The following is a 25,394-nucleotide window of genomic DNA, read 5'->3' on the forward strand; positions in this document are numbered from 1 at the left end:
GGGGTAAGGCTTATTTTTACTCAGTATAGCAAATGTATATAACTACCAGGAGATCTAAGTATATCAGAAGTTGGTCACGTTCTTTGTCATGGCACTTTTCAACACATTCTGCTTGGGCTGAACATCAAGTCTCGCTAACTAAAAAAAAAAAAAAAGTTTATGAAATATCCAGCACATTCTGGGAAATGCGTCATTACTCATTGCATCTACAGAGCATCCTGTTTTTCTTAATGAGAAAATACATAATGGCTTGAAGCTTCTTTTTTTATTTCAGCAAGTGCAGAATGTGCATACAGTTAGTATTTGAGAGGACCTTCCAAAGAAATGAGATAAAAAACTTCATTAGAAAACTGAGTAAAAACAGTCAGTCCACAAAAAACAGAAATTAGTCATAAACTGTATTTTTACCTATCATATACATAGTTTTGTGTTTTTTTAAATCATATCCAGTGTTTTCCTAACACACTGTAAATAGGCAAGAACCTTTTGGAGGATAGTTTGGCAAAGTGTTTCAAAGAAAACCTAAAAATTATGTTTAATTCTAATTCAAAAGTTATCCTTTGAGAAAGTAATATAATTCTTAAGAATTTCATTTGTTTCATTTGTAATGAAAGTGATCATCTATGCAATAGAAAACTATGTAGCTGTGAACAATATGTAAAAAAATTTAGCAAAGCATTAAAAGTGTTCACAATAAGTTATAAATGAAAAATATGTTCAATATGTTTTTTTAACCATATTGTTAGTTCATGTACACATACCATTATAACTGAAGTGGGAGCAATGAATCATTCTTGTGAGAGAACTTTATTCAAAATCAAAGAAAATTTAGGACTTTTTATTCAGTGGTTTTTGTCAGAAAGTCTTAATACTGCTAAACATTACTATTCAAATTTAGTAAATAATGAGAGCCCCTAATTTTTTTAAAATCTATTTTTAAAATAAGATATTTACTAATTAGCTGTCCTGAGCTGATTTTATTATATTTGTATGGATAGGAAACCAGTGATTCATAGAAAATATGTTAGTGATAAATATCCTTAGGGAAATAAAAATATAATCAAGCACTTATAATTTAAATGCAACTTTAGAGGGCCAGGGATATAGCTCAGCAGTGTAAGTGCCTGGCTGGCAAGCACAAGGTCGTGAGTTCAAGAAATTGAAATATTGGGGCTGGGGATTTAGCTCAGTGGCATGAGCGCCTGCCTCGCAAGCAAGCAGTCGTGAGTTTGATCCCTGGTACCGATAAAAACGAAAAGACAAAAAAAAAAAAAAAGAAATTGAAATATTTTTTAAAAATGCAGCTTTACAGACAAAGCACTTTATTCGTGACTTTATTATACTTTAAGAACAACATGCAACTGTAGCCACATTATTTCAGTGTACAATTTTATATCACAGATGAGGTTTGTATGTTTGTTTTGTTTTGCTTTGTGGTACTCAGGATTGAACCCACAATCTCATACATTCTAGGCAAGCACTCTAACACTTTATTTTGAGACAGGCTCCTGCTAAGTAGCACCAGCTGGCCTTACACCTGGAATCCTCTTATCTCAACCTTACCAATAGCTGGGATGACAGGTGCACACTGCCACACCTGGCAAAGTAACAATTTTTATTTTATATATATATATATATATATATATATATACAGAAATTTTTTTAATTGAAGAAGATAACATCACCTGTTACCTCACCACCAAAAAATAACTGCTATTCATGTTTTGCAATATATCATTCCAATCTTTGTCCGGCTTTATCTTAGAGAAAGAGAGAGAATCAAAATGTCCTGCATGCATTGTCCATGGGTATTCCAGTATGAAAATTAGCAGCACTATGGAAATGGCTATGGCCGTCTTCCCCCAACCCACAGTTCTGTGTGATCTTCCAGGCATCCTTTTTTTATCTCTAATCTGCATACCATCCTACTTTTGGCTTTAATCATGTTGTTTCTCTGTTCAAACACCCTTCAGTTGCTTACCAAATTAAGACCAGACTTCCAGCACCTAATTCTAGTCAACTACATCTCCCATAATATCACAGGATATCATTGATTTTTTGCTTTTTTTTTTAAACTGGACCTTCAAGCATGTCTGCTTTTCACCTGTATTATTTTATATATGCTTTTACCTTGTTTTCATTGTTTTTAAATTATATTCCATCTTGCCATGAAAGTTTTTGAGTTAGGTCTAAATAATCATCTTCACTTTTGTGCCACACCCCCCCGTGTAAGTTGTGTGTGGTTCTATGAAATGGTAAGTTCAGTGGAGCCAAGAGCTATGAGCCTGCTGTTGGTTTTAGGGTTCTGGTTTGGGGAAGGTTGTAGGTCATCCTCAGTTCCTTTATTCTCATTTGTTTTATCTGTGAGATGAGAATAAGGGGGGCTCATCTATCATAATCAACTTTGGGATGCATAGTGAGTAATTCATTACTGATAAAGTATTGATTGGGATTAATTAGAAGGAGTTGATTGAGGGATTTTTCTATTAAATTCATACTAAATTTATTGAGTGGGTGATAAGGGACAGCTCAATGACTCCAGGGAGCATACTGCACATGCAAATGTCCCTTCTGATGCATTCCATGGAGAGTTGGGACATAGAACCTGCCAGCTAGATGGTGTATTAGAACGCTGTAGCTCAAAAATTCCTATTGGATTTTGTAATTTCTCTAACTTTTAACCAGTTTTTAAACTTATGCCATCTATTAATTTTGCACGTTTCCTGACATCTTCAACTAGGTTATGAATCACTGAGGGAAGCATCCTTACACTTGCTTGTGTTCTGCATGGGGTCCCAGGATAATCTCCAGTACATGGTGGCCATGGGTAACATCGATAATATAATTTTACACCTGATCTTAGCCAGAAGGCCGAGAAGCGATATAATTCTATTACCATGCTCAGTACTAGGTAGTTTTGAATTTACAAAGTTTCTTACTAGCTATGTTGTATGTGAAAGCAAAGTTATTTATGAATGCTTATGAACTATTCATGTGCATTTAAATGAGATACCTTAGTAATACCAAGCAAGTGGAGTAATTAGTGGGCACAAGAGTTACTGTCAACTGGGAAAAAAGTTTTGACATTTTAATCTTGCCACAGATTAAATCACTAACTTCTGGGTATTTCTAGACTCTACTTCTGTACTGCCTAATCACAGATAGTTCTTGGCCTTAGCCTTAGGTACTTGGGTTTTGATTCTGGCCCTTTAGCTCTTACAGGATGATACTTCTGGGCCTCTCTGGGCCTCTGTTTTCTTATCTGTAAAGGGGAAATGAAAGAGCACCTCAGAATGTACTTGTATTAGATGAATTAATATATTCAGTATACTGTAACACTTGCTAAGTACTGTACTATATATTTGTTGTTTTTATTGATGCTAATATTAATTTGGGTTTGTATCAGTAAACTGTTGCTACAATTATACTACAAAGCATGAGTATTCTAGGGATGCTATAAAAAATTACAAATGATGAGTTAAATTAACAGAAGCTGCTAGATGGTGGTGCATGCCTATGATCCCAGCAGTGGAGGAACTGAGGCAGGAGGATCACTGCAAGTTTGAGGCCAACCTGGGCTACTTGATAAGTTCAAGACCAGCCTGAACTAAATCCTGAGGCCCTGTCTCAAGAAACCAAAAACTTTTTAAAATATTTTTTTAAGTAATGAGAACTTACTCTTTTATAGCTCAGGAGAAAAGTTTAAAATCAGTTATAGTGGGTCAAAATCTAAACATTGGCAGGGCCATGTCTGTCCAAAGGTTAGTGAAGAAAACTCATCCTTTGCTTCTTCTAGCTTCTGATAGGTGCCAGCATGCATCACCATGATCTCTACCTCCAGTGTCTGTCTCTGTGGTCACAGTGCTTCTGCTCTTCTGTTTTCAAACTTTCTACTGCCTCCTTCTTATAAGGATAGATATGAAATTGTACTTGAGGCCTACCCAGATAATTTGATAATTTACCTATCTCCAGACTTGAATTTAATCACATCTTCAGTTTTTTTTTTTTTTTTTAACCTGTAGGGTAACATGTACAGATTTCAGAGACAAGTGGACATCTTTTGGGGGCTATTGTTGAGCCTACTACATGACCCTAAAACTTAGTGAATTCAACAGAACTTATTTCTTGCTCATGTACCCGCGATATGACCAATTTTAAATTAGTATTGATTCCACACGTTGCTTCTTTTTTTGAAGTCGTTAGTGCCCGGGACCTTGACCTTCTCATGGTAATGACAGAAACCTGAGAGGCTGACCATACAGGCACATTTCAAGCTGTCTGGCTCATTTATATCCCACTGGCCAGAACAGATCACTTCAATGGGATAATTGTGGAAGTTAAGAGGAGGAAAAGTGAGTGTTCACTGAACTGTAATATAATCTAGCACAGAGTTCTCTACAGAGGACAACGACTTAAAGCTAAACTAGCAACATTCTTATGGGGTGAAAGAAGAAAATTTGGAAATAAAGACAGGGATTTAGTAATAGGGCACTTTTTTGTAGCTCTTATTGGATAGTACAGTGGTACCTCAGCCCAGCAACTCAATTCTCTCCACAATTCTTATCACAAACCTAATTGGATGAGAACTGAATCAGATTTCCCTGTAAGGTCAACACCAAGCCTAACCATTGAATTTGATTCAGTTTTCAACCAACTCAACTCTGTGACCAGAATCGTGGGTAGAATCAGGTTCATGAACTGAGGAGCTGTGTCTGTTGTGACCTTAGGTCCAGCCAAATAAATATGTTCCTGAATGTGGTGATCCAAGATGCCCTGACAGGAGAACTCTGAGACTCCTCTGGGACACCTCACTTCCCAGAAGAGGGCTGACCTGGCTGTTACTCACAGATGCTGCGCCAAAGCCAGAGCTCTGTTAACTGCAAGGTCTTCTCTTCTGACCTTGACCCATGAGCTTGGATAGCCAGTTCATGACTGGGCTTGCCAGGAGCTGGTTCTTCACAGATCACTTCAAGTCTGAATTTTTTTTCATCTAAGGACAACGGTACAGTATTTGCATTGATGGAATATTTCAGTCTATTCTTTTTCCTTTCCTCTCATTCCAATAATAGAGGAATTATATTATTCTCACAGGACTAGTGAAAGGGGAGTAATATACAATGGAATAAATGGGATCTATGTCTTTGTCCCTTCAAGAGAAAAGAATACACACATTCTCCTTGGTCACTTGATAAAGTTCAGAAGATATTGTCACCCATAAAAATTTTTCATTACAATCCCATGAAGCCCATAAATGAGGTCTTAATCCTAGAATAAACAAGAAAATAGGAACTTAATTTACAATCCTGTGCCTGCAGTTTAAGATGAAGATAATTATTTTGATGTTAAAGGAATATTCTCTGAAACCTAGATTTTTTGATGCATCAAGTTGCTTCATTGACTAGTTGGCAACTTTTTCAACTGTTTTCTCATGCTAGATTGCTCTAGAACCATCAGCCATCAACCTTTGAAGTTCTGCAAGACTTAAGAACCATGTGACAGCTGCCAGGTATTTTCTCCCCTGAATATTTCACAGTTTGTACAGCTCACCCTCAAAGCTGTGTGACAGGATGAACCATTCCTTTTAAGTAAGCCCTACAGTTATTGCACCCGTCTTGCATGTCAGATTCCCATAAGGCCTTCTTACAGACCAGAAGCTCTTCTTTTAAACTTCTGATAAAGTTACTTCGTTTATTCAAGCCAGTAGTCATTCATTCATCATATATATTTATCACTACCCACTCTCTGGAAATATATCGAATAAAATAGTAATAGTGTTTGTCCTCATGGAGCACGCATTCCAGGCAAAGTGAGACAAAATATAAATAAACAAATAAATAATCAAATTGTGATTATTATAGTTACAAAAGAAGAAGAGCTAGTTAAACAGTCATTTAGAGACCAAGGAAAATGTATTTTAGACTTGGAAAAATTAAAGAGAACCTATCTGAGTAGGTGCCATTAACCTGAGACTTAGCAAATGTAAAGTTTTGACTCTAGGGGCCTGGCCACTGATGCACACCTGTAATTCCAGCACTCTGGGAGGCTGAAGCAGGAGGACCACAAGTTTGAGTCAGCCTGTGCAACTTAGTGAGACACTGTCTCAAATTAAAATAAAAATAAAATTCCAGGGCTGTTGCTCAGTACAAAGGCCCTAGATAAACCCCCAGTACTTCCCAAAAAAGAAAGAAAGAAAACAAGCTGAAGAGAGAGGATTAAAGCCAGAGAAATACACAAAGAGGCTGCAGTAAGAAGGAGCTTGAGTGTTTGAAGGCCTGTTGAGCAACGTCACCACCGTGTCTGTGCCACTCTTGCTTCTGGATGCTGTTGCATATCCAGTTCTTCGCGTGCAGCCGAGTTTACAGGTTTACATCTGTGCCAGGTTTCAGCTGGAGTTCGGGTTTTGGTTTGCTAGAAAGGCAGTTCCCAATGCCTTTTGATTCCCCTTGCATAGGAGACATTCTCATGATTTCTCACAGTAACCCTTCTTAAGGCCTGAGTAGGCAGGAGCTGATTTAGATTCAGTCTGCTCACATAGATGTGAGTTCACTCCTGTTTATTCATCAACTGTAACTGACAACTCATTTGTATTTCAAAGAATTTAGAGCTTCTGTGGGCATTTCACAAATTTTTAATTATGGATAATCTACTGGAATGAGCACAATCCACTGCCATTCATGTGCTGATTATAAAAGCTATCTACCACTACTGTGATTGAGGTCTCATTTCCCACCTCCCTAGAGCTTACATCTTCACAAAATCATTAATTCACTTATAGACACACGCTTGCTTTTAAAGTAGAGAAGGCCCTTCTAATACAGCAACCACAAAAGAAGAATCCACAAAAGCAAAGATTGGTAAATATTCTTACATAACATTTAAAACTTACATTTCTCCAAGATAATACCACTATAGCTTTTCAGTTGCAAAAACAGAAACTGCAGTTCAAACTGACATAGCAAATACCTTAACATTCCAGGTATGCAGGGATGGATCAATAAATCTAATCCACCATATCAATAGAGTCAAAAGTAAGAATCACATGATCATAACTATAGATGCAGAAAAAGCTTTTGATAAGGTACAACATTCATTTATGATAAGAACCTTACAGAAAATTGGAATAGATGGTCTTTACCTCAGCATAATAAAGGCCATCTATGACAAACCAATGGCCAGTATCATACTAAATAGCCAAAAATTGAAGCCTTTACTTTAAAATCAGGCACAAGACAAGGATGTCCCCTGTCACCGCTCCTATTTAATATAGTACTGGAAATACTAGCCAGAGCAATTAGAAATGAAAGAAAAGGTGTAAAGATAGGAAAAGAAGAAGTTAAATTATCACTATTTGCAGATGATATGATACTCTACATAGAAGACCCCCAAAACTCCATTGAAAGACTCCTAGACATAATAAATAAATTCAGCAATGTGGCTGGATACAAAATCAATACTCAAAAATCAATAGCATTCTTATATACTAACAACAAAATCACAGAGAGAGAAATAAGAGAAGCCATACCCTTCACACTAGCAACCAAGAAAATGAAATATTTAGGAATTACTCTCACGAAAGAAGTGAAAGACCTATACAGGGAAAATTATAATACATTGAAAAATGAAATTGAAGATGATTTCACGAAATGGAAAGACATCCCTTGCTCATGGATAGGAAGAATAAATATTGTGAAAATGGCCATTCTCCCAAAACTGTTATACAGATTCAATGCAATCCCGATAAAAATACCATCAACATACCTCATAGATCTCGAGAAATCAATCCTAAAATTCATCTGGAACCAGAAGAGACCTAGAATAGCAAGGACAGTTCTAAGCAGCAAAGGCAAGGCAGGAGGCATCACAATCCCTGACTTGAAGTTATACTACAAAGCAACTGTAGTAAAATCAACATGGTACTGGAATCAAAACAGAGCCAAAGACCAATGGAATAGATTAGAAGATACAACCACAACTACAAACACACTCAACCACCTCATCTTTGATAAAGGGGCCAAACAGGTTCACTAGAAGAATGACAGTATCTTTAATAAATGGTGTTGAAAAAACTGGCTCTCCATATGCCAAAAACTAAAACTAGACCCATGCCTGTCACCATATACTAAAATAAAATCTAAATGGATCAAAGATATAAATATTAAAACAGAAACACTAAATCTATTGGAAGACAAATTGGGTAAAAACCTTGAAGACATAGGGGTAGGTAGAGAATTCATGAACAAGACTCAAACCGCATGGGAAATACTTCCCAGAGTCAGTAACTGGGATCACATCTTATTAAAAAGTTTCTGTACATCAAAAGAAATCTCTAACATAGTGAAAAGAAAACCCACAAGCTGGGAAAAAATCTTAGTGAACTGTCCCTCAGACAAAGGACTTCTGTCTAAAACATACAAAGAATTTAAAAAAAAAAAACCAGACCCCCAAAATTCAAAGACCCCATCCAAAAATGGGCATTGGAGATGAATAAACAATTTTCAGATGAAGAAATACAAACAGCAAATAAATATATTAAAAAATGTTCAGCATCCCTAGTCATTTGAGAAATGCAAATTAAAACCACACTGAGATTTCATCTCACTCCTGAAAGAATGGCCAAGATCAAGAAAACCACCAATAACAAATGCTGGAGAGGCTGTGGGGAAAAAGGAACTCTCCTGCACTGTTAGTGGGAGTGTAGACTAGTGCAACCATTGTGGAGGTCAGTCTGGAGATTTCTCAGAAAGCTGGGACGGGAAGCACCATTTGACCCAGCTATTCCACTCCTAGGCATATTCCCAGAAGAACTGAAAGCATCATACCACAGTGATATATGTGCACCCATGTTTATAGCAGCACAATTTGTAATAGCCAGATCTTGGAAACAACCTAAGTGTCCATCAACTGAGGAATGGATAAAAAAGTTGTGGTATTTTTATACAATAGAGTACTACTCAGCTATAAAGAATGATCACATTGAGACATTTATAAATAAATGGACACAGCTCGAGACCATACTTATAAGTGAAATAAATCAAGCTCACCTGTATAAATACTGAATAGTTTCCCTAGTGTAAGAAACGATAAGAATACATGAAAGTACGTGGTAATCATGATTCCCAGTCACACTGGTTTGAAGCCATATAATGTTTTCACTCATTACTTGGAATGGTTTTAATTTGGGTGGTTTTATTTTATTGTCTGTGATACTACAAATAACTATTTTGAAGAGAATAAGAGCGTAATAGCGAGCGCTGATTTAGTATCATCCTGTTTTGAAGCCCCATCAAGTTGTTGTTTATTTGTTTCCATTGGTTCTAACATGTGGTACCTTATTATATCTTAATGTATGTGATAGTATAAGCAAGTTTTTTATAGACAAAGAGATAATATAGAAATTGATGTTTGGTTTCTGCTAGCTGGTTCTAAATACCCTGCAATAATTTCATTCTCTTGAATGGTCTCACGCTGTCTTGATAAATTTGATGCTATAGTATATGAAGTTAGACTCAAATATTTCAAGGAAAGAGTTACTATGGTAACTACTATTAATGTCAAGCTATCTGGGGGTGAAACACAATGATGGTTAAATTTTTCAATTCTGACCAGTGTTGTTATATTGATATGTTCTTTTTTTTTTTATCTCAGTCTCCCCCCCCTTTTTCTTTCCTTTTTTTAAAAAATTAATTTATTTCTTAATATCTTTTAACTAAGGGAAAACTAAATTAAAAATAGTGTGATAGGTTATAGTAATTTTTTTTGTTTCCCTATTAACCTGATTTGAACCGCTGTAGTGTTCTCCATATCTTGTTCTGACTGATTTTATTATATTCTGTTTCACTTAATAGTATCAAGTTTGAGGGTATAGGCAACCATTTGGAAGGCAACCAGATATTCTATGATGCCCGTTATTATTTGACTGTTATCTTCTTTGGAATCCTGTAAGCTCTCCAGTGTGGTTTTATTGGTCTTATGTACAGTTTTGTTCAATTCTTTTATACTAGCTGATATAGGCTACTCTTTTTAGGATAACAAGAGGCATAATGGTAGCCATTGTTGATCACCTAGTAATCCCCTCCCCCGCTTTTTTTTTCATTTTATGCTATGTCCATCCTCCTGATCTAAATGACTCTGTTTTGCTTTGTCACATTGGGTTTTTCTTTGGTCCGTCATGTTTTGTTTTTTGTTTTTTGGCCCTTTTTTCAATCTTTTTTCTTTTCCTCTTCAAAGAAAAAGTTAAAAAAAACTGTGAAAGTAATGGAAACTAAAATGTGCGATTGTTAGTGTAAAAAAGAGAGGAAGGAAAGTGATCTCAAGGATATAACTGCAAGTTTATTTAAATGTGTAGGAAAGAGAACCATATTGCTGAGTTTTTCTTGGATCATTGAACAGAACTGACTGCAATCATTGTATTAATCTCCACTTTGTATGCTTTAATTTTGTAATCTGGACAGCTGTTTGTAAGTTGACAATGTGTGATCTATTAACTGGTGAACTCTTACTGTATGTTTTTTCTCTTGAAATTCTGTGTTGCTTCTAGCCTTTTACTGTCTTGCTTCATTTAGTTTTGTTTTTCTCTTTAAATTAAAAAAAAATACCTTAATAGATTTGTTTCACCAAACAGGAATTCTGGGGGCTGGGCACAAATAGCTCAGCGGCATAAGCACCTGCCTGGTAAGCCCAAGGTCCTGAGTTCGATCTCTGGTACAAAAAAAAAACCAGGAATTCTGTGAAGCCTTCTCTTGGACACCTTCATTTTAAGTATGGCTCCCCCTTGTGGTTGCATGATTGCAGCTAGCAATTTCAGCCAACTATCTCCTCTGCTCAAGGACAGGAACCTTTCGTCTTTGGACAGTCCTCAGAAAAGTCAAAGCCAGGTGTGGTTGCACATATCTATAATGCCAACACTCAGGAGGCTGAGGCAGGATGGTCATAATGAGTTCAAGGCCAGACTGGGTTACACAGGTAAACTATGTCTCCTAAAAATAAATAAATAAATAAATGAATGAATGAATGAATGAATAAATGAATAAATGAAAAACAAGGAAGTTTACTAGCCTGAACCAATAACCAAGGCCAGGAGATTGAAAAGGGCAACATGCTAAGAAATCTTCATAAATGTCATTTTTTAAAAAGCTCATACATACAAAGTCATGGCCAGCGCAAAAAAAAAAAAGCTCATACAAGTTACTATATAAAATTCAAGATGCGATGAACAAAAAAGAATGAATAAACAATTACAAAAGAAAATTTCCAGTAGCTAATAAATTTTAGAAAAGTTGAATAATACCCATAAACAACTTTAATTATAGCAGTGATATATTAGCCTATTAGTTTATAATGAATTCTTATAAACTGTTCCCATAGTAGTATCACAGGGGTTCTTTCTTTCTTCCTTTCTTTCTTTCTTTCTTTCTTTTTTCCTTTCTTTATTTATTTATTTTTGGTACCAGGGATTGAGCTCACAACCGTGCTTGCCAGGCAGGCGTTTATGCCACTGAGTTAAATCCCTGGCCCCTTACATGGATACTTTAATATGTGGCAGCATAAAATGCAAATGTGTCACAATAGCAATTCTGCTTCTAGAACTTTAACATAAATTATGTGTACGAATTACATACAGTGATATTATTAAAATGTTATAACTATAAAAAATAGAAAACACCAAAAATACCTCACAATAGGGAACTGGTTAAGTGAATTATGTATGCATCTGTCAGAATAAGGGCTGGGAGATGGCTCAGGTCACATTATAGGATGCAATTGGACCATGTGGGAAAGTAAAAAGCATTGCAGAGGACTTGGCGATCATTGGACAGTCTCAGTTCATAAAAAGATGTATGTGGACATAAAAGAAAAATGAACACACTTGGCCATGTAAATTTTTAAAAATATAACCTCTATAATGCAGCATACCACAAATAGTATTAAAATATTTACTGGAAAATAAAATACCAATGACAAAAAGATGGTTTCTTTCTTTCTTTCTTTCTTTCTTTCTTTCTCTCTCTCTCTCTCTCTCTCTCTCTCTCTCTCGCTCTCTCTCTCTCTCTCTCTCTCTGTCTCCCCTCCTCCTCCTCCTCCTCCTCCTCCTCCTCCTTCATCTTCACTTCGTCTTCTACATCTTCTACTTCATTTTCTTTGTCATTGTCATCTTCAAGACAGGGTCTCTCTATGCAGTTCACACTGGCCTTGGACTCACTTTGTAGCCCCAACTGGTCTTGACTTTGCAGCAATCCTCCTGCCTCAACCTCCGAAGTGCTGGGATTACAGGAGTGCGCCACCACACCCAGCTGCTTCCTTTAATTTATAAAGAGCTCATACAAATTAACAGAAAGTTGAAACCAAAAGAGAAAAGATGCAAGATTGAAATATGCAAATTACAAACAAGACTGATAAAATATAAATTTGTAAAATAATAGATTCATCAGTAATAAAAATTGGTTGAAAAATTAATCATATTCCTGTTAAAAACCATCTAAAGTGTGTTCTCATTTGATTGTTATGGAACTTACAAAATCTCAGTCTTCAAATATGTTATAAAACATTTCTATGGGAAGAAATAGGTGAAGTAATAGGTAATAGGGCTTTTCAGATTTGTAAGTACAAGGTAGGATTTTCAGTAGTAAAGATAGCTATAAAAAATATAAAGTCTTAACATCACTGAAAAAAATCCAACTTTTCTCTTTGTCCAGCATGAGCTACTTCCTGCTCTTGGTTATGTCTGTTTGTTACCTGCTATTTGATAAACCATACAGCCAAACCCCAAAGTTGTATTCCCTGAGCATCATCATTTTTGTTATTTCTACAACTGAGTTATGGCCAGTATTGGCCCTTTAATTTAATCTTGTTACGTTCAACTCATAACTTTCCTCTGCCAAACAACATATCAGCCCCTTAATTCAGGTACATGTATCTATACTGCCATTCATCATATCATCAATTATAGTCTGAAATAAAGAAATGAGACCTGGACATGGGGGTGCACACCTGTAACCCACCTGCTCAGGAGACTGAGGCAGGAGCCTGGACGATACTGTCTCAAAATTTAAAAAATAGAAAAGGCTGGGCATATACTCGGCACTCCTTGGGCTCAATCCCCAGTATCACAAAGTGAAAGAGTGAATATAGAAAAGAGAAAGTATGTTTAATGTTTACTTAAACAGGGGTTATTTTCAGGTTTTTCTCTTTTGATGAGATTCTGAAATCTCAGGAAGCAACTTCTATGAGTATCATCATCGTAGTGAGCACTGCTAACTGATGTTATGTTGGGGTGCAGTGCTACCTTAAGGAGCACTGGCCTCAACAGAAATTCTACTGGCACAATCTTCCGCTGCCTGCAGCCAGAGCCAGGCTCATAGCAACAGCTGTGAACATGAGTGGACTTCTCTGCAGAAGCAGAGATCATGGGGCTGAAAAAGTAATCATTTCCAAAGCCAAGTACTTGCCAGCAAAAATATATTACTGTGTGACTTAAGGAAGCTTACCCTCAAATGTATTTCCTGCTCTTTTTATTTATTTATATTTATTTATGTGGTTAGGTTAGTAGTGCAATTTGCACCTTAGTAATGTTTACATTCATTATATTGAATTGGCACATATGCATAACACATCCCAGCTCCTTTTCTCATCCCCATATCCCTTCCCTCCCACAACCCTCCACTTCTTGATCCTTTCCCTTTTGAGAACAGTGTCTCCCTATTTCTTGTTATCTATCTTCATTTTTACTTTATATTCTTTATGTGAGAAAAGCAATGTGTTATTTAAACTTGTGTGTCTGATTTATTTCACTTAGCATTATGGTCCCAAGATGTATCTGTTTTACAAATGGCAAGTTTGTCTTTTGACACAGTCCTGTATGATATATAAATACTACATTTTCTTCTTTATGATGAACTGTTAGTAAAAGAAACTTAACATCACAGTGCAAATATATGTCAACCAGCACTGGGTTAGGGAAAATGTCTCACATAAGACATTGCACACAGTGGTGAAATGCTGCTTTCTGTCCTTTCTTTGAGGGATGGTAACAGTCACCAGACAAAAATCAAAGACCTTGGATATCAGTTCCCTCTGTACTTCGTGCATCAGGAAGCACCTTTGAAATAGCATTATTAAATTTTTACCCAGTTACGGCAGCCAAGGATGTTGGTATATGGATGTATAAGTCATCTGATTTATCTTCAGTTTACAGGTGAAGAATATGAAACCACAAAAGTTTGGCTTGCCCAATTCCCAGGTGGAGATGCTAGCTTACCAGGAATTGAACTCAGGACTTGTATTTACCAGGCAGGCACAATGCCATTGAGCTATATCCCCTGCCCTACATCTTGCAGAGCAGGGCTGTTACTTCAGCGTGCCATCCTGGAGCTGTCCATCTGAGAGGTGCTGGACTTCTTAGGAATAGCCTCATTCTGGGGGCTGAGGAATTCAGCTGACTGAGAAGTTCATTTACATTGTTGTGATGCAACTAGTCGTACTTTTAAAAAACTTATTATATATGTGAAACATAATGAATATATTCATCGTGAAGTATTGGTTACATATATATATTGCATCTTGATCCTCTGAAATCTTACTTTCTCTTTATTTTTTTTTTTTAATTTTAAAGAGGGTAAAACAAAACAGAACAAAGTAGGTCAGAGCAAAACAATGCAAGTGACACAGGATTGCAAAGCAAGACAATAGGAGATCAACAGTGGCTACCATAATGTTTCTTGTTTTCTTTGAAATAGTTGTCCATATCTTCATATACAATGAATTCAAAATAAAGAATGAAAGCATTACAGGCCTTCAAAGCCAAACAATAGGACAGTCAACAAGGGCTACCATAATGTCTCTTGTTCTCTTCAAAATAGCTGTCCGTACCTTCATATGTATTGAAACTAACTAATCCAAAACAGACTAAAACCAGTCTAAACAAAGAATAGAAGCAGTAGTGGATTCACAGCATGATGATAGGAACTTAGCAATGGCTACCAAATGACTCTTTTTCTTCAAAGTAATTGTTCATATCATCATGCATAATACAATCCTCGTAAACTCTTTAGAAGTTCTAGGTGTGTATAAGCCTCTACATATACATCTATTCTTTCTGTGTTAGAAAAATCAAAATAAATTACTAGAAAAATATGAAATAAAAAAAGACAAATAACAATAACAGCCCAAAACAATAAAAATATAGGCTTTCAAAACAAGGTGGTAGGAATATAACTAAGGTTATTTTGCATAGTGATCTTCAAAGATTTCCTGAGATCACCAGATATAAACATGCAAAATTGATCCAGTCCTATGAATGATAACTTTTATTCCAAGAACTAACAGAATTAGTAGCACAATCATCTTAGCTGTCATAATTAGCTCTTACTTTCTAAAAGATTTTTGAAGTTGATGTTGTAGTAGTTTCCCAGTTAGCTCATAGGCATACTTTGTTTTTCTTGTGATACCAAAGGTGTCTCCTGTTTTGTGTTCCTTACTGAAATCATAGGTACAGAAGGTAATTGACAAATACTTGTAAAATGAGAAAAAAGGACACTGAATTCTAGGCATATCCATAATCACTGCAGATATAGGCATCAAGAAAAAACTAAGGGGGGAAAGAATCCAAATGCCAGTATTGGGCTGGTGGTGTAGATTAGTAGTTAGTAAAACACTTAACCTGGCTTGTGTGAGCCCCTAGGTTCACTCTTTGGTTGGGGGGCAGTGTTTCAATTTTTTAAAAAAGTATAATGAGCACTTCATTTATATGAAATTGTTAAAATACATTCTGTAATTGCTTTTCTCTATCCTTTAAAGATATTCTTTTAGTTGAAATAATAGTAGGTTTATAAAAAAGTTGCAAGCTTAAACAATCCCTGTATATGTACCCTTCATCTAGTCATCACAATTGTTAAAGGTTTACTCGAACTCCTTTATTCCCTTTCTTACTCTGGGTGTATGTGTAGCCACATAAGTATATGCACGAATAGCCATTTCTATATGCAGATATATCTATGTGTGTATATTCATTTGGATTTTTAACTATTTGAGACTAATTTACAACTAGTTTATCTTAGTTGGTCTATAGTTGTTTTTAAACTAAAAAGCAACTATTTTATTTCAGTTTGTTGAAAATAAAGTGTGTTATTTGTTTCTTTTATGTAAGAACCTTTTTGGTCTATGTATTGTACTGAGTAGCAATTTTGAAGATGACTTTACACAGTGTAGTAACTACCATTGTTTACTTATTATTTGGTTATGAAACTTTGTTTTAGATTTTCATAAAATAAAAAGGAAATAAATAGTAATACGCTTTTTTAAAAGACCATCAAGCTAGGCATGGTAGTTCACACCTGTAATCCCAGTGCTCAGAAGGCTGAGGCAGGAGAATTACCACAAGTTTATGCCCAGCCCAGTAGGTTCAGGGCTAGCCTGAACTACAGTGAGACCATGTCTCAGAAAAAAAAAAAAAAAGAAAAAGAAAAAAAAAAAACCAGAAAAAAAGAAAACCCCTAACAAATTACCATCAAAAGGAAAAAGATGAATTTGCAGGCATAATGCCCCTTTTATACTATATTACTTCAGTATTTCCTAGAAACAAGGGTATTCTCTTCCATGACCATAAAATAATTGCCAAAATCAGTAAATCAGTACTGATACAGTACATTTTCTAAGAGTTTACTTACTTCAAGGAAGTGTGTCTTTCTTTAAAAAAAAAAAAAAAGTGTGCTAAAGAAAAGTTCAGTAAGGTACCCCATTTCCTATTCTGCTGTGACTTTTAATTAGATTAGAGTCAATTAGATTAGAAATTTTGAGTGGTCTAGGGAACCATTCAAAATGGAGATCTTGTGCAGGCATCTGATATAAAGATGTACTGGGTTATTTCTTTGAGGAAACAAAGTTGAAACATCCCTAGACAGCTCACTGAACTGCTCTAAAACTCAAGCACTTAACCAAAACCCTATAGTTCCATATCAAAGACAGTTAGAGATAGCCTTGACCTGAAACATTTTAAAGAACAATCCTCAGTTTTATATCTTTTCTTTCAAGAAAATAAAAACAAGCAATCATGTCATTTTAGCTTCACAAAATTTTAAGGAAAAATGAATCTTGAAATGTCCAAAATTATTAAGCCCATTAACTGGACCAATTTTATTTCCATTTATCTATAAAATGTAGCTTGGGCTTTGATAGAGTTATTATTGAGCTATTCTTCTGATAGTATTGACCAAAAGGTTTGATTCCTTCTTGAATTGAAATTCTGAACAAAGAGGTTTGTTATATCACATCCTCATCATAGTGAAGAAATCATAGTGAAGAAAGCAACATAGCTAACAGATCTGGATAAGGCCATACATAAAATGTGTGTGTTCTAAATGAAGCTTTAAAAGGACCAGCAATGAAACCTGGCAAGCTAGTTTCCCGGGCCATCGTAATGCAGCTCTGAAATGGTCATTTCTCAATTGCATTCCACATGTATATCTATCCCTGCCCATCACAGTCGTTTTAAATTCATCAAGACAGCTTATAATGACCTATTACTTGTGCCTCTCTATGTGTCTCTTTTTTTTAATGATTTTACATATATTCATTGGCTAAGGACTTAATCTCATTGCTTCTTAGATTTTTCATAGATCATCTCAAAGTATTAGAAATTTATTAAACTAAGAGCTTTCTTTCAGGAATTACACAAGATATCTATAAATTATATCCACTGAATCTTACTTTCTTTTGACACATATTTAACTGCTGTTCTAGTAAAAACATGCGCACTCACGTTTTTTAAATAGCACACTGGGTTTTCATTTTGTCCCTCATAGTGACATTTTGGTGGAGCAGAAATGACTCAGGAAGTTCTTCTTTGAGTCTTGCTTTAATATAACTCTCAGGAGAGGCTAAGTCTTCATTCATCAGTCAATTCCCCCATATTAGATGGAACTGTTATTCTATAAGTTGGGCAAGCTATGTGGACATCAAAAATAAATTTTATATATTTTACAGTTTTCTCAGAGTGTACCCTGATACTTAAATAAACTCTCCTTGACCACTAGCAGCACCACCATTTAACAACCACAACCCATTAGAAACTGCCAACAAAATGATGTGGCGAACTTATGGGCAGAAATAGAAGAAAGACATTTATTAAGATCTCTGGACACAAAGGGCCCTGGAAGGGGAGATGTTACAGTTTCTGATAGTAAAAGCAGAAAATGTCCAGATCCAAGCACAGGACAGATGAGAGGTAGTGATTCGTCCTGACACAAAGACAGCCCATCACCCACGAGGACTGGAACAAAAACAACAAAATACACAACAGAGAGGAGAGCTGCCCTGTATTTAATTCTGAGAGGAAACCAGAGATACATGTCTGACCTACTTCTTTTTTTTTTTTTTTTTTTTTTTTTTTTTTTTTTGTCTTTTTCATTTTTGTCGGTACCGGGGATCGAACTCACAACCGCCTGCTTGCAAGGCAGGTGCTTATGCCGCTGAGCTAAACCCCCAGCCCCTATGTCTGACCTACTTCTTACAGAATGCAACCTTGGAATCGTAACTATTTTGTGAAGAATAGTTTGTGCTTCAGTGACTGCCAGATGTTGCCTTGAGACGCTTGACCACTAGAAAGTGTGCACCACAGGAAGAAATGGCAGAAGTAAGATGGCATTGTACAGCATCTGACAAAACCTGACAGTTATGTTTATAACTGCTCTCTTAACACCTCTGGGAGAGCACTAAAGGAATACAAGGTGGATAACCCCACAGGAACAAACAAAAACAGAGCAAACATCAACAAACAAGAGGCAGCAAATAGTTTTGGAAGTGAACAAGTGGTAACTCCTCCAAGCAGGCAAGAAAAGTACCTGAAAATCTAACTGCCTGCAGAGGGATGAGGCAAAGGAGCAAGAAAGATCATTGGCAGAAGGGCTGTAGAAAGATTCAAGAATAGGAAGAACCAGGCACCTCTTGTAGACAGGTGAAGGATACAGCTGAAGAAAGGGGTTGGTTTAAAATCTGCATAAAGGAAAATTACACTGCCAGGTCTCCTCTCAGACCTCACAGAGCTGAGTGACTGCCTCAGGCTCATTCAGACAGATGGATTAGTTTACTCTGTGAAGAATTGAATGAGATGACTTCTGGTCATGAGGACACCAGGCTTAATGGAAGAGAAGAGTCACATACCATTTTGAAACCAAGGATATTCAAGTGTAGATACTGAAAGCTGAGCCTCCCATCCCACCAATTCCTTGTCATTCTAAGAATTCTAGAAGCAAAGAGAAAACTTTTAATCATGTATCTCTTTCATGGATGTCTATAGTTGGCCTGTCATGGCTGATGCAAATCAAAATGACCTTTTGTGATCATTTTGACTTTGGAGAAGAGCCAGACGTTACACAGTACTAGATCCTGTGAACTGAGGTAAAGGAGGACACACTGTAATTTTTTTTGTTTTTTTCAATTTTAGAATAAAACCAAGCAAAATAAAACAGAATAAAGCCAATCAAAACAAGACTATATGCCACAGGATTTCAAAACAAGATAATAGAAAATCACTAATGGTTACCATAATGCCTCCTGTTGTCTTCAAAATAGCTGCCCATACCTTCAGACATAGTAAAAATCAAGCAAACCGTAACTAAATAGAACCAATAAAAACAAAACAATGAATATAATATAGGACTTCAAAACAAGATAATAGTAAATCCAAAATAGCTACTATATCTTGTTATCTTCGAAATAGCTGCCCATGCCATCAGATACAACAAAATTCAATAGGATAAAACAGAACAGAACCCAACCAAACAAAACAGTGAGAATGATACAGGATTTCAAAACAAGATAATAGGGAATTAACAATGGCCACTACCTTTAGAAGGAGATCCTCCATATATGCTACATTGCATTATTGTTATCCTCTGAATAGACGATCAAACTGCTGGCTTTAGGCCTACAAAACCAGTGAAACACAAAACACTGTAAGTATTAAATTGTATTTTACCTCATTAGCTATTATCACAGGTATTTCTCAGGGTCAGTTGGTCACTTAGAACAGGGTACTAAGAGCAGGAACGTTGGGTTTCCTTGTCTCTCTGCTCACACACTGGACACTGGAAGGGACTGGTGTCTGGCTTGCTCCCAGTCACCCCACACATGGTGCCAACTCATAGGAGGTTTTAGCTTCTTGTTGACTTCTTGTTCTCCCCTGAAGTCTACAAATGGCCTGAAAAAAATTTTTTAAATTTTTTTTGTGTGTGACAGGGTCTCACTATGCAGTTCAGGCTGGCCTTGAGCTCACTTTGTAGCCCAGGCTGGTCTCAAACTTGCAACAGTCCTCCTACCTCAGCCTCCCAAGTGCTGGGATTACAAGCATACGCCACCATACCCAATTATTCTGTAATGTTTGTATTTGACAGAAATTACCATAAATGCTTTTGAATCAATGTCAAGACAATCACAAAAAGATGCTCACAAAGGAGGATTTACAGTGCTGCTTCAGAAAGTGGCAAGAACAACAGGAAAAGTATATTCAAAGTAGAAGGGAGTATTTTGAGTGGGATTAAAGGCAACTTTTTAAATTTTAATACACTTTTTAAGTTTTTAAAACTATTCACCATGTTTTCTTTATTACATTACTGAGAGTACAAGGAGGAGTTGAGACAAGTTGAACTTTTCAGTAGGTGATGAATGAGGACTGCTCTCATTGAGAACGTAACACTTCAGCAAAGACCCAGGTGGGGTGAGTCATGTGATATCTGAGGGAAGATCATTCCAGGCAGTGGAAACAGCTAGCACAAGTTCCTGAGATAAGAGGGTCCCTGGCCTCTGCAGAGTACAGCGGGTAATGAGCCAGAGACAAAACCATGGGAGACAGAACAGGGAGAAAACACTGCCTGGTCACGTGGGCCATGTAGGCCTTTGGAGGGACTGTGGCATTTATGCTGGGAAACCGGGAACCACACCAGAGTTCCAAGCAAAGAAGTGACTTGACATGACTTTGGGCATAGGGTCACTAAAGATCACACTGGCTGCAGTGTGAGATTTGACGCCAAAATAGGAACAAAGACTGGGTGTGGTGGTGCATGCTTGTAATTTCAGCACTCAGGAGGCTGAGGCAGGAGAATTATTGTGAGTTTGAGGCCATCCTGGGCTACATAGTTAGTTCAAAGCCAGCCTGGACAGTGGGATCCTTTCTCAAAAAAAAAAATAATGTTTTAAAAAGTAGGAAGGAGGTCTGCAGTGTTTTTCCAGTGCTGTTTGTATTTCACTTGTCCCATCAGCACCTCTGTGGTAGCTTACTCTGATTGCTAAGGTGATTGCCTTGAGAAGCACCTCCTAGACTAAGAAAGGTGGGTGTCTGGGCAGTCCACAGGAGTGTGACCTTAGGGCCTGTAACTGCTCTCTGGCCCCTTCCTTTCTGGCTCTCTGACTTTGCTTCCTGACTGCCATAAGTAGAGCAGCTTTCCTCCATCATGTCTTCTACCAGCCATCAGCCAAAACCCTGAAAATGTGAGCCAAAATAAACCTTTTCTTCTTTAAATGGTGCATTTTGTCCCAGCAATGGAAAGATGACTACGACAGCCTCTTACTTTCTGTTCTCTGCGTGATATCAGCAGGATGTGTCCTACAGCTCTGCTCCCACTCATGCTGCAGCACATCCTGGAGTACATAGTGTCTGGCTGGTTCCACTTGGGGTGTTAACCCAGGCTTAAGTAGGGTCCCTTTGACTCTTGTTTGTCAGATCGCTCAGGCATGTGCAAATAAGTATTAAGCATTTGTTTATGGAACATGGCATTTAATTTTCTGCTTTCTGAAGCTTTGTCATCAGACAGAGTCCTCTATGGAGGTAAGCCAAGCAGAGAAAACTTCGTGTGACTCTCAAAAAACCCAACAATTTAAACAGCTGTAAACAAAGAAGGAAGATGGAAAAATCTGTCTTACACCTTAAGTTCCATTCTGCACATGCATGGTGGAAAAATCAATAGCAACATTTACCCCATACAGACACGCAAAATTTTATAGGAACATAAACTATTTAAACCAAATATCTTAGATAAGAGAAAATACATGAACTATTTTCCTCATAGAATAATTTTCTTCTGTAGTTTTACAGTGCTACTTATTCTCTGACGTTAAAAACTAAAGCCTGAGGGACATCTGATAAAATTGGTGATGTAACTATAAGTGCAGAATATTCATTTCCTATCAAATTGTGAGATAAACAAAATCAGATGTAACAACAAAATGAATAGGACATCAACCCCAAAGCCAAAAAAAAGATACACCCACATGCTGTAACTTCAAGAAATGTCCAGAAAATGAAAAATTGGGCCAAACTGAAGAAAACGTGATGAAAAGTAACTGTATTCTTCGAAAGGAAAGATGGAACATAGAGGTGTAAGGAGGGAATTCTGGAAAGTCTCACTGCTATAAAGGTGTTGGCATTAAGAACAGAGGTCCAAACTGGAACTTTTTGTCTCAATAATTTGCTTTGAAGACATTGTTTTATCAGAATAATTTTCTCTGCATTATGATGACTGTATCATGTACTTAAGAAAACAAATTTGTCTCACATTAAAAGACTAAAGTTTTGTCTTCTTTAAAAAAAAAAAAAAAAAAAAAGAACAGAGGTCCACAAGGGAACAGACTCGGAATCCTCACTGCTTTACTGGGGACACTTTCCATACTTCCTTAAAATAAATGGGGGAAACATCTGCTAATAATAACTATTACAGCTGGACCAAGAAAAGTCCCACTAGGCATAGAGAAAAGTACCAATACAAAATGTACAATACTTCCAGACTCAGTGAAGCCTTTGTTTCCTTAGAATGAAGGGAAGGCCTAAAGATAGCTACCCAAAGCCCCAGCTTGCTCCCCACTGGGCAGCCAAAAGACCAGGTGAGACTTACAGACCATGGACATGCTCTCCATTTTCCAGGTAAAAGAATAAGACCCAATCAAGCACTGTTTGGGACAGGGGGTAGGCCAAGAATGAATGGTGCACACTCATTAGTTTGCAGGTCACACTAGCATGTGACTGAAGAAAAGACGACACTACATAAAAAAGGGAGTGTGGAAAATGAAGGAAGGAAGGACACATAGCACAGCCTACTAAACAAAGATGAGACTTTCAGATAGTCACAGCAGCCTGTACCAATGGTGGCAAACCTGCGGAACATGTGCTACAGGAGGCTGTTTGTTGTCGAAAGCTCCAAAAGGTTCACCATCACTGGCCTGTGTCTAATGAGCACAGACTACCCACCAGGCACTGCTACAGTGCTGTGTGTATATGAATTCCATTGATCCTTACAACACCATACAGGAAGTACCACTGTTAGCCCCATTTTATACATAAGAAATCTAAGGCACAGAAGGGTGGAGAAGCATACCCAAGTCTACTCTGCTAGCAAGAGCGGGCCAGGATTTAGACAGAGACAACCTGTGTCCAGAGCCTGTTCTCAACTGCTCTGTGCTTTGCCCCAAGAAAGAGACAACATTTAGACAATCGCTTTGTTTTGTTGAGGAAATTAAGCAGAATAGAAATTAACTGATCATATACCTTTTCGTGAAAGCTACTGGAAGGAAGAAAAACAAGAAACAAAGATAAGTGCTCAGGAATCAACGTGGAATAGTTTAAAATCTCCCAGGATGAGAACTGCAAAGAGAATCTAAAGAACTGAAAGACATGGGGACTATCAAATTGCAGTGTGCCTGACAACTGGAAATAGTATTGCTGGTCTTTGATGCTCTATGAGAGAAACTGGCAAAAAATAGCAGTAGGGATCTGGGCCTGGTGGCTCACTCCTGTAATTCCAGCATTCGGGTAGCTGAGGCAGAAGAATCATTGCAAGTTTGAGACCAGCCTGGGCCACAAAGTGAGCCTAAGACTAGCCTGAACTGCATAAAAAAACCCTGTCTCAAAAAGACAATAACATCAAAAAAATAGCAGCAAGTATCGTAGAAAATAAAGCAAATTTTTAAAAATTTCATCTATAGTTCTTAACTACAGGGAAACACAAATTTAGATGACAAAGGAAAAATAGCCATACTCCTAAGCAAGTGAACCAGATTAATATGTAATATATAGTGTACATATATGGATTACATATTCAGTATATAGTATTGATATAGTGCTATTAGCTTGAAATTTTTTATGAACCATCATTAGAATGACAGAAGAAACATAAGGTTGATGGGGTAAGAGCCGAAACTGCAACTTCTGTAATTTGTATAACTTCTAAAGGAAAAAATAGCAGCCTATGGGTGTTATTTATAACTATGACAAATACCAGGATACCAGAATAAGCACCTCCAACAGTTTGTGTAGAATAAGGCTGTGAGGTGGGAGCTGGATTGGGTGGCTGCAGAAAAGGGCCACTTTTATTAGAACCATTTTGTGGTGTTTGCTCCCTTTCAACTCCACAAAACTAAAAACAGAAACAAAAACACAGGTAAAATTTAAAAATTTTAAAATACTTATTAAATATTTTTTAAGAATTACTAACGAATCTAACAAAAATTTTAATGAAAAGCTCTGTAAAACACTTCTTGGAAATTAAAGATTGATGATGTGATTCCAGGGAGTCTTTAATTTCCTTTGCCTTAAGAAAAAAGCCACAAGAACTTAGGACCCTGGGAAGCCAAGCAAGCACCTCCCCTCCCTGGTAAGCGGTGGTTGTCTGGCAGATTGCAGCCCTTCCAGGGGGAGAACCAGCAGCAGCTCCTGAGATCCGCACCATGTTGGAACTTAGGACGCTGTGAAACCAAACGAGCATCCTGCCTCCCTGCTAAGCAATAGAGAACCTACTGCTACATGGCCTAGAGTCTGATATCCCACTTCCTCTATCCCCCTTCTCTTCCTCCCCCACCCCCCACCCATTAGCAAATGGGAACCAGAAAACTGAGCGTCTCCTGGGAGGTTGACCATAGCAAATAAGGGGGACTTCCTTCTACCATCTCTTTGAAGGCAAATATTTTTATTACTGTTTTGCTCTTTTCTGATTAATGGTACTGCTCTATTCAATATTCTGTTTTGATAAGTTCTACAGTGTTCTATATTTCATCTCATTTTGATATACGTGATTGAAAGAACAACTATTATAAAGATAACAAAATATACTATGATACCTATGACTGTTATCCCGGTAACCTGCTGTGAAGTTCTGTACCAGTTTCACTGTACGATCTTAGTTGGCTTTATATCTGACTTGTTCTGTTGTATACTTTCAAAATAAAATTTAAAAAAAAAGAAAAGAAAAGAAAAAAACCACAAACAGTATGGAACTTTTAGAATGTGTTTTGTCTAAGAAATTGAATCACACACTTCTACCCTCTAATTGTATTTTTTTTCAATTTTTCAAGATATTAAAAGAAGGGCCTTTATTTAGGTGCTTAGGTGGAGGCGTAGCGCAGCCATCTGTACAGCA

General features: G+C 37.0%; 1 protein-coding gene across 4 annotated transcripts in view; it reads left to right on the plus strand.

The window, feature by feature from the left end:
- The window catches only part of Myo1d (myosin ID), a 340,584-nt gene that overhangs the window by 168,321 nt on the left and 146,869 nt on the right, over positions 1-25,394 (plus strand). The window contains exon 17 of one of the 4 annotated variants that reach the window (XM_063249626.1): positions 14,185-23,311. The exons of the other annotated variants lie outside the window; for them this stretch is intronic. Coding sequence (XP_063105696.1) covers positions 14,185-14,379 — 195 coding nt within the window. The 3' untranslated portion in view covers positions 14,380-23,311. Of the gene's footprint in view, positions 1-14,184; positions 23,312-25,394 lie in introns of those variants that run through there. 4 annotated transcript variants of the gene reach the window in all.

The sequence above is a fragment of the Cavia porcellus genome, unplaced genomic scaffold (assembly GCF_034190915.1).
Source record: "Cavia porcellus strain 051 isolate PalLab524CR breed Dunkin Hartley unplaced genomic scaffold, mCavPor4.1 scaffold_6, whole genome shotgun sequence".
NCBI classification, from domain to species: Eukaryota; Metazoa; Chordata; class Mammalia; order Rodentia; family Caviidae; genus Cavia; species Cavia porcellus.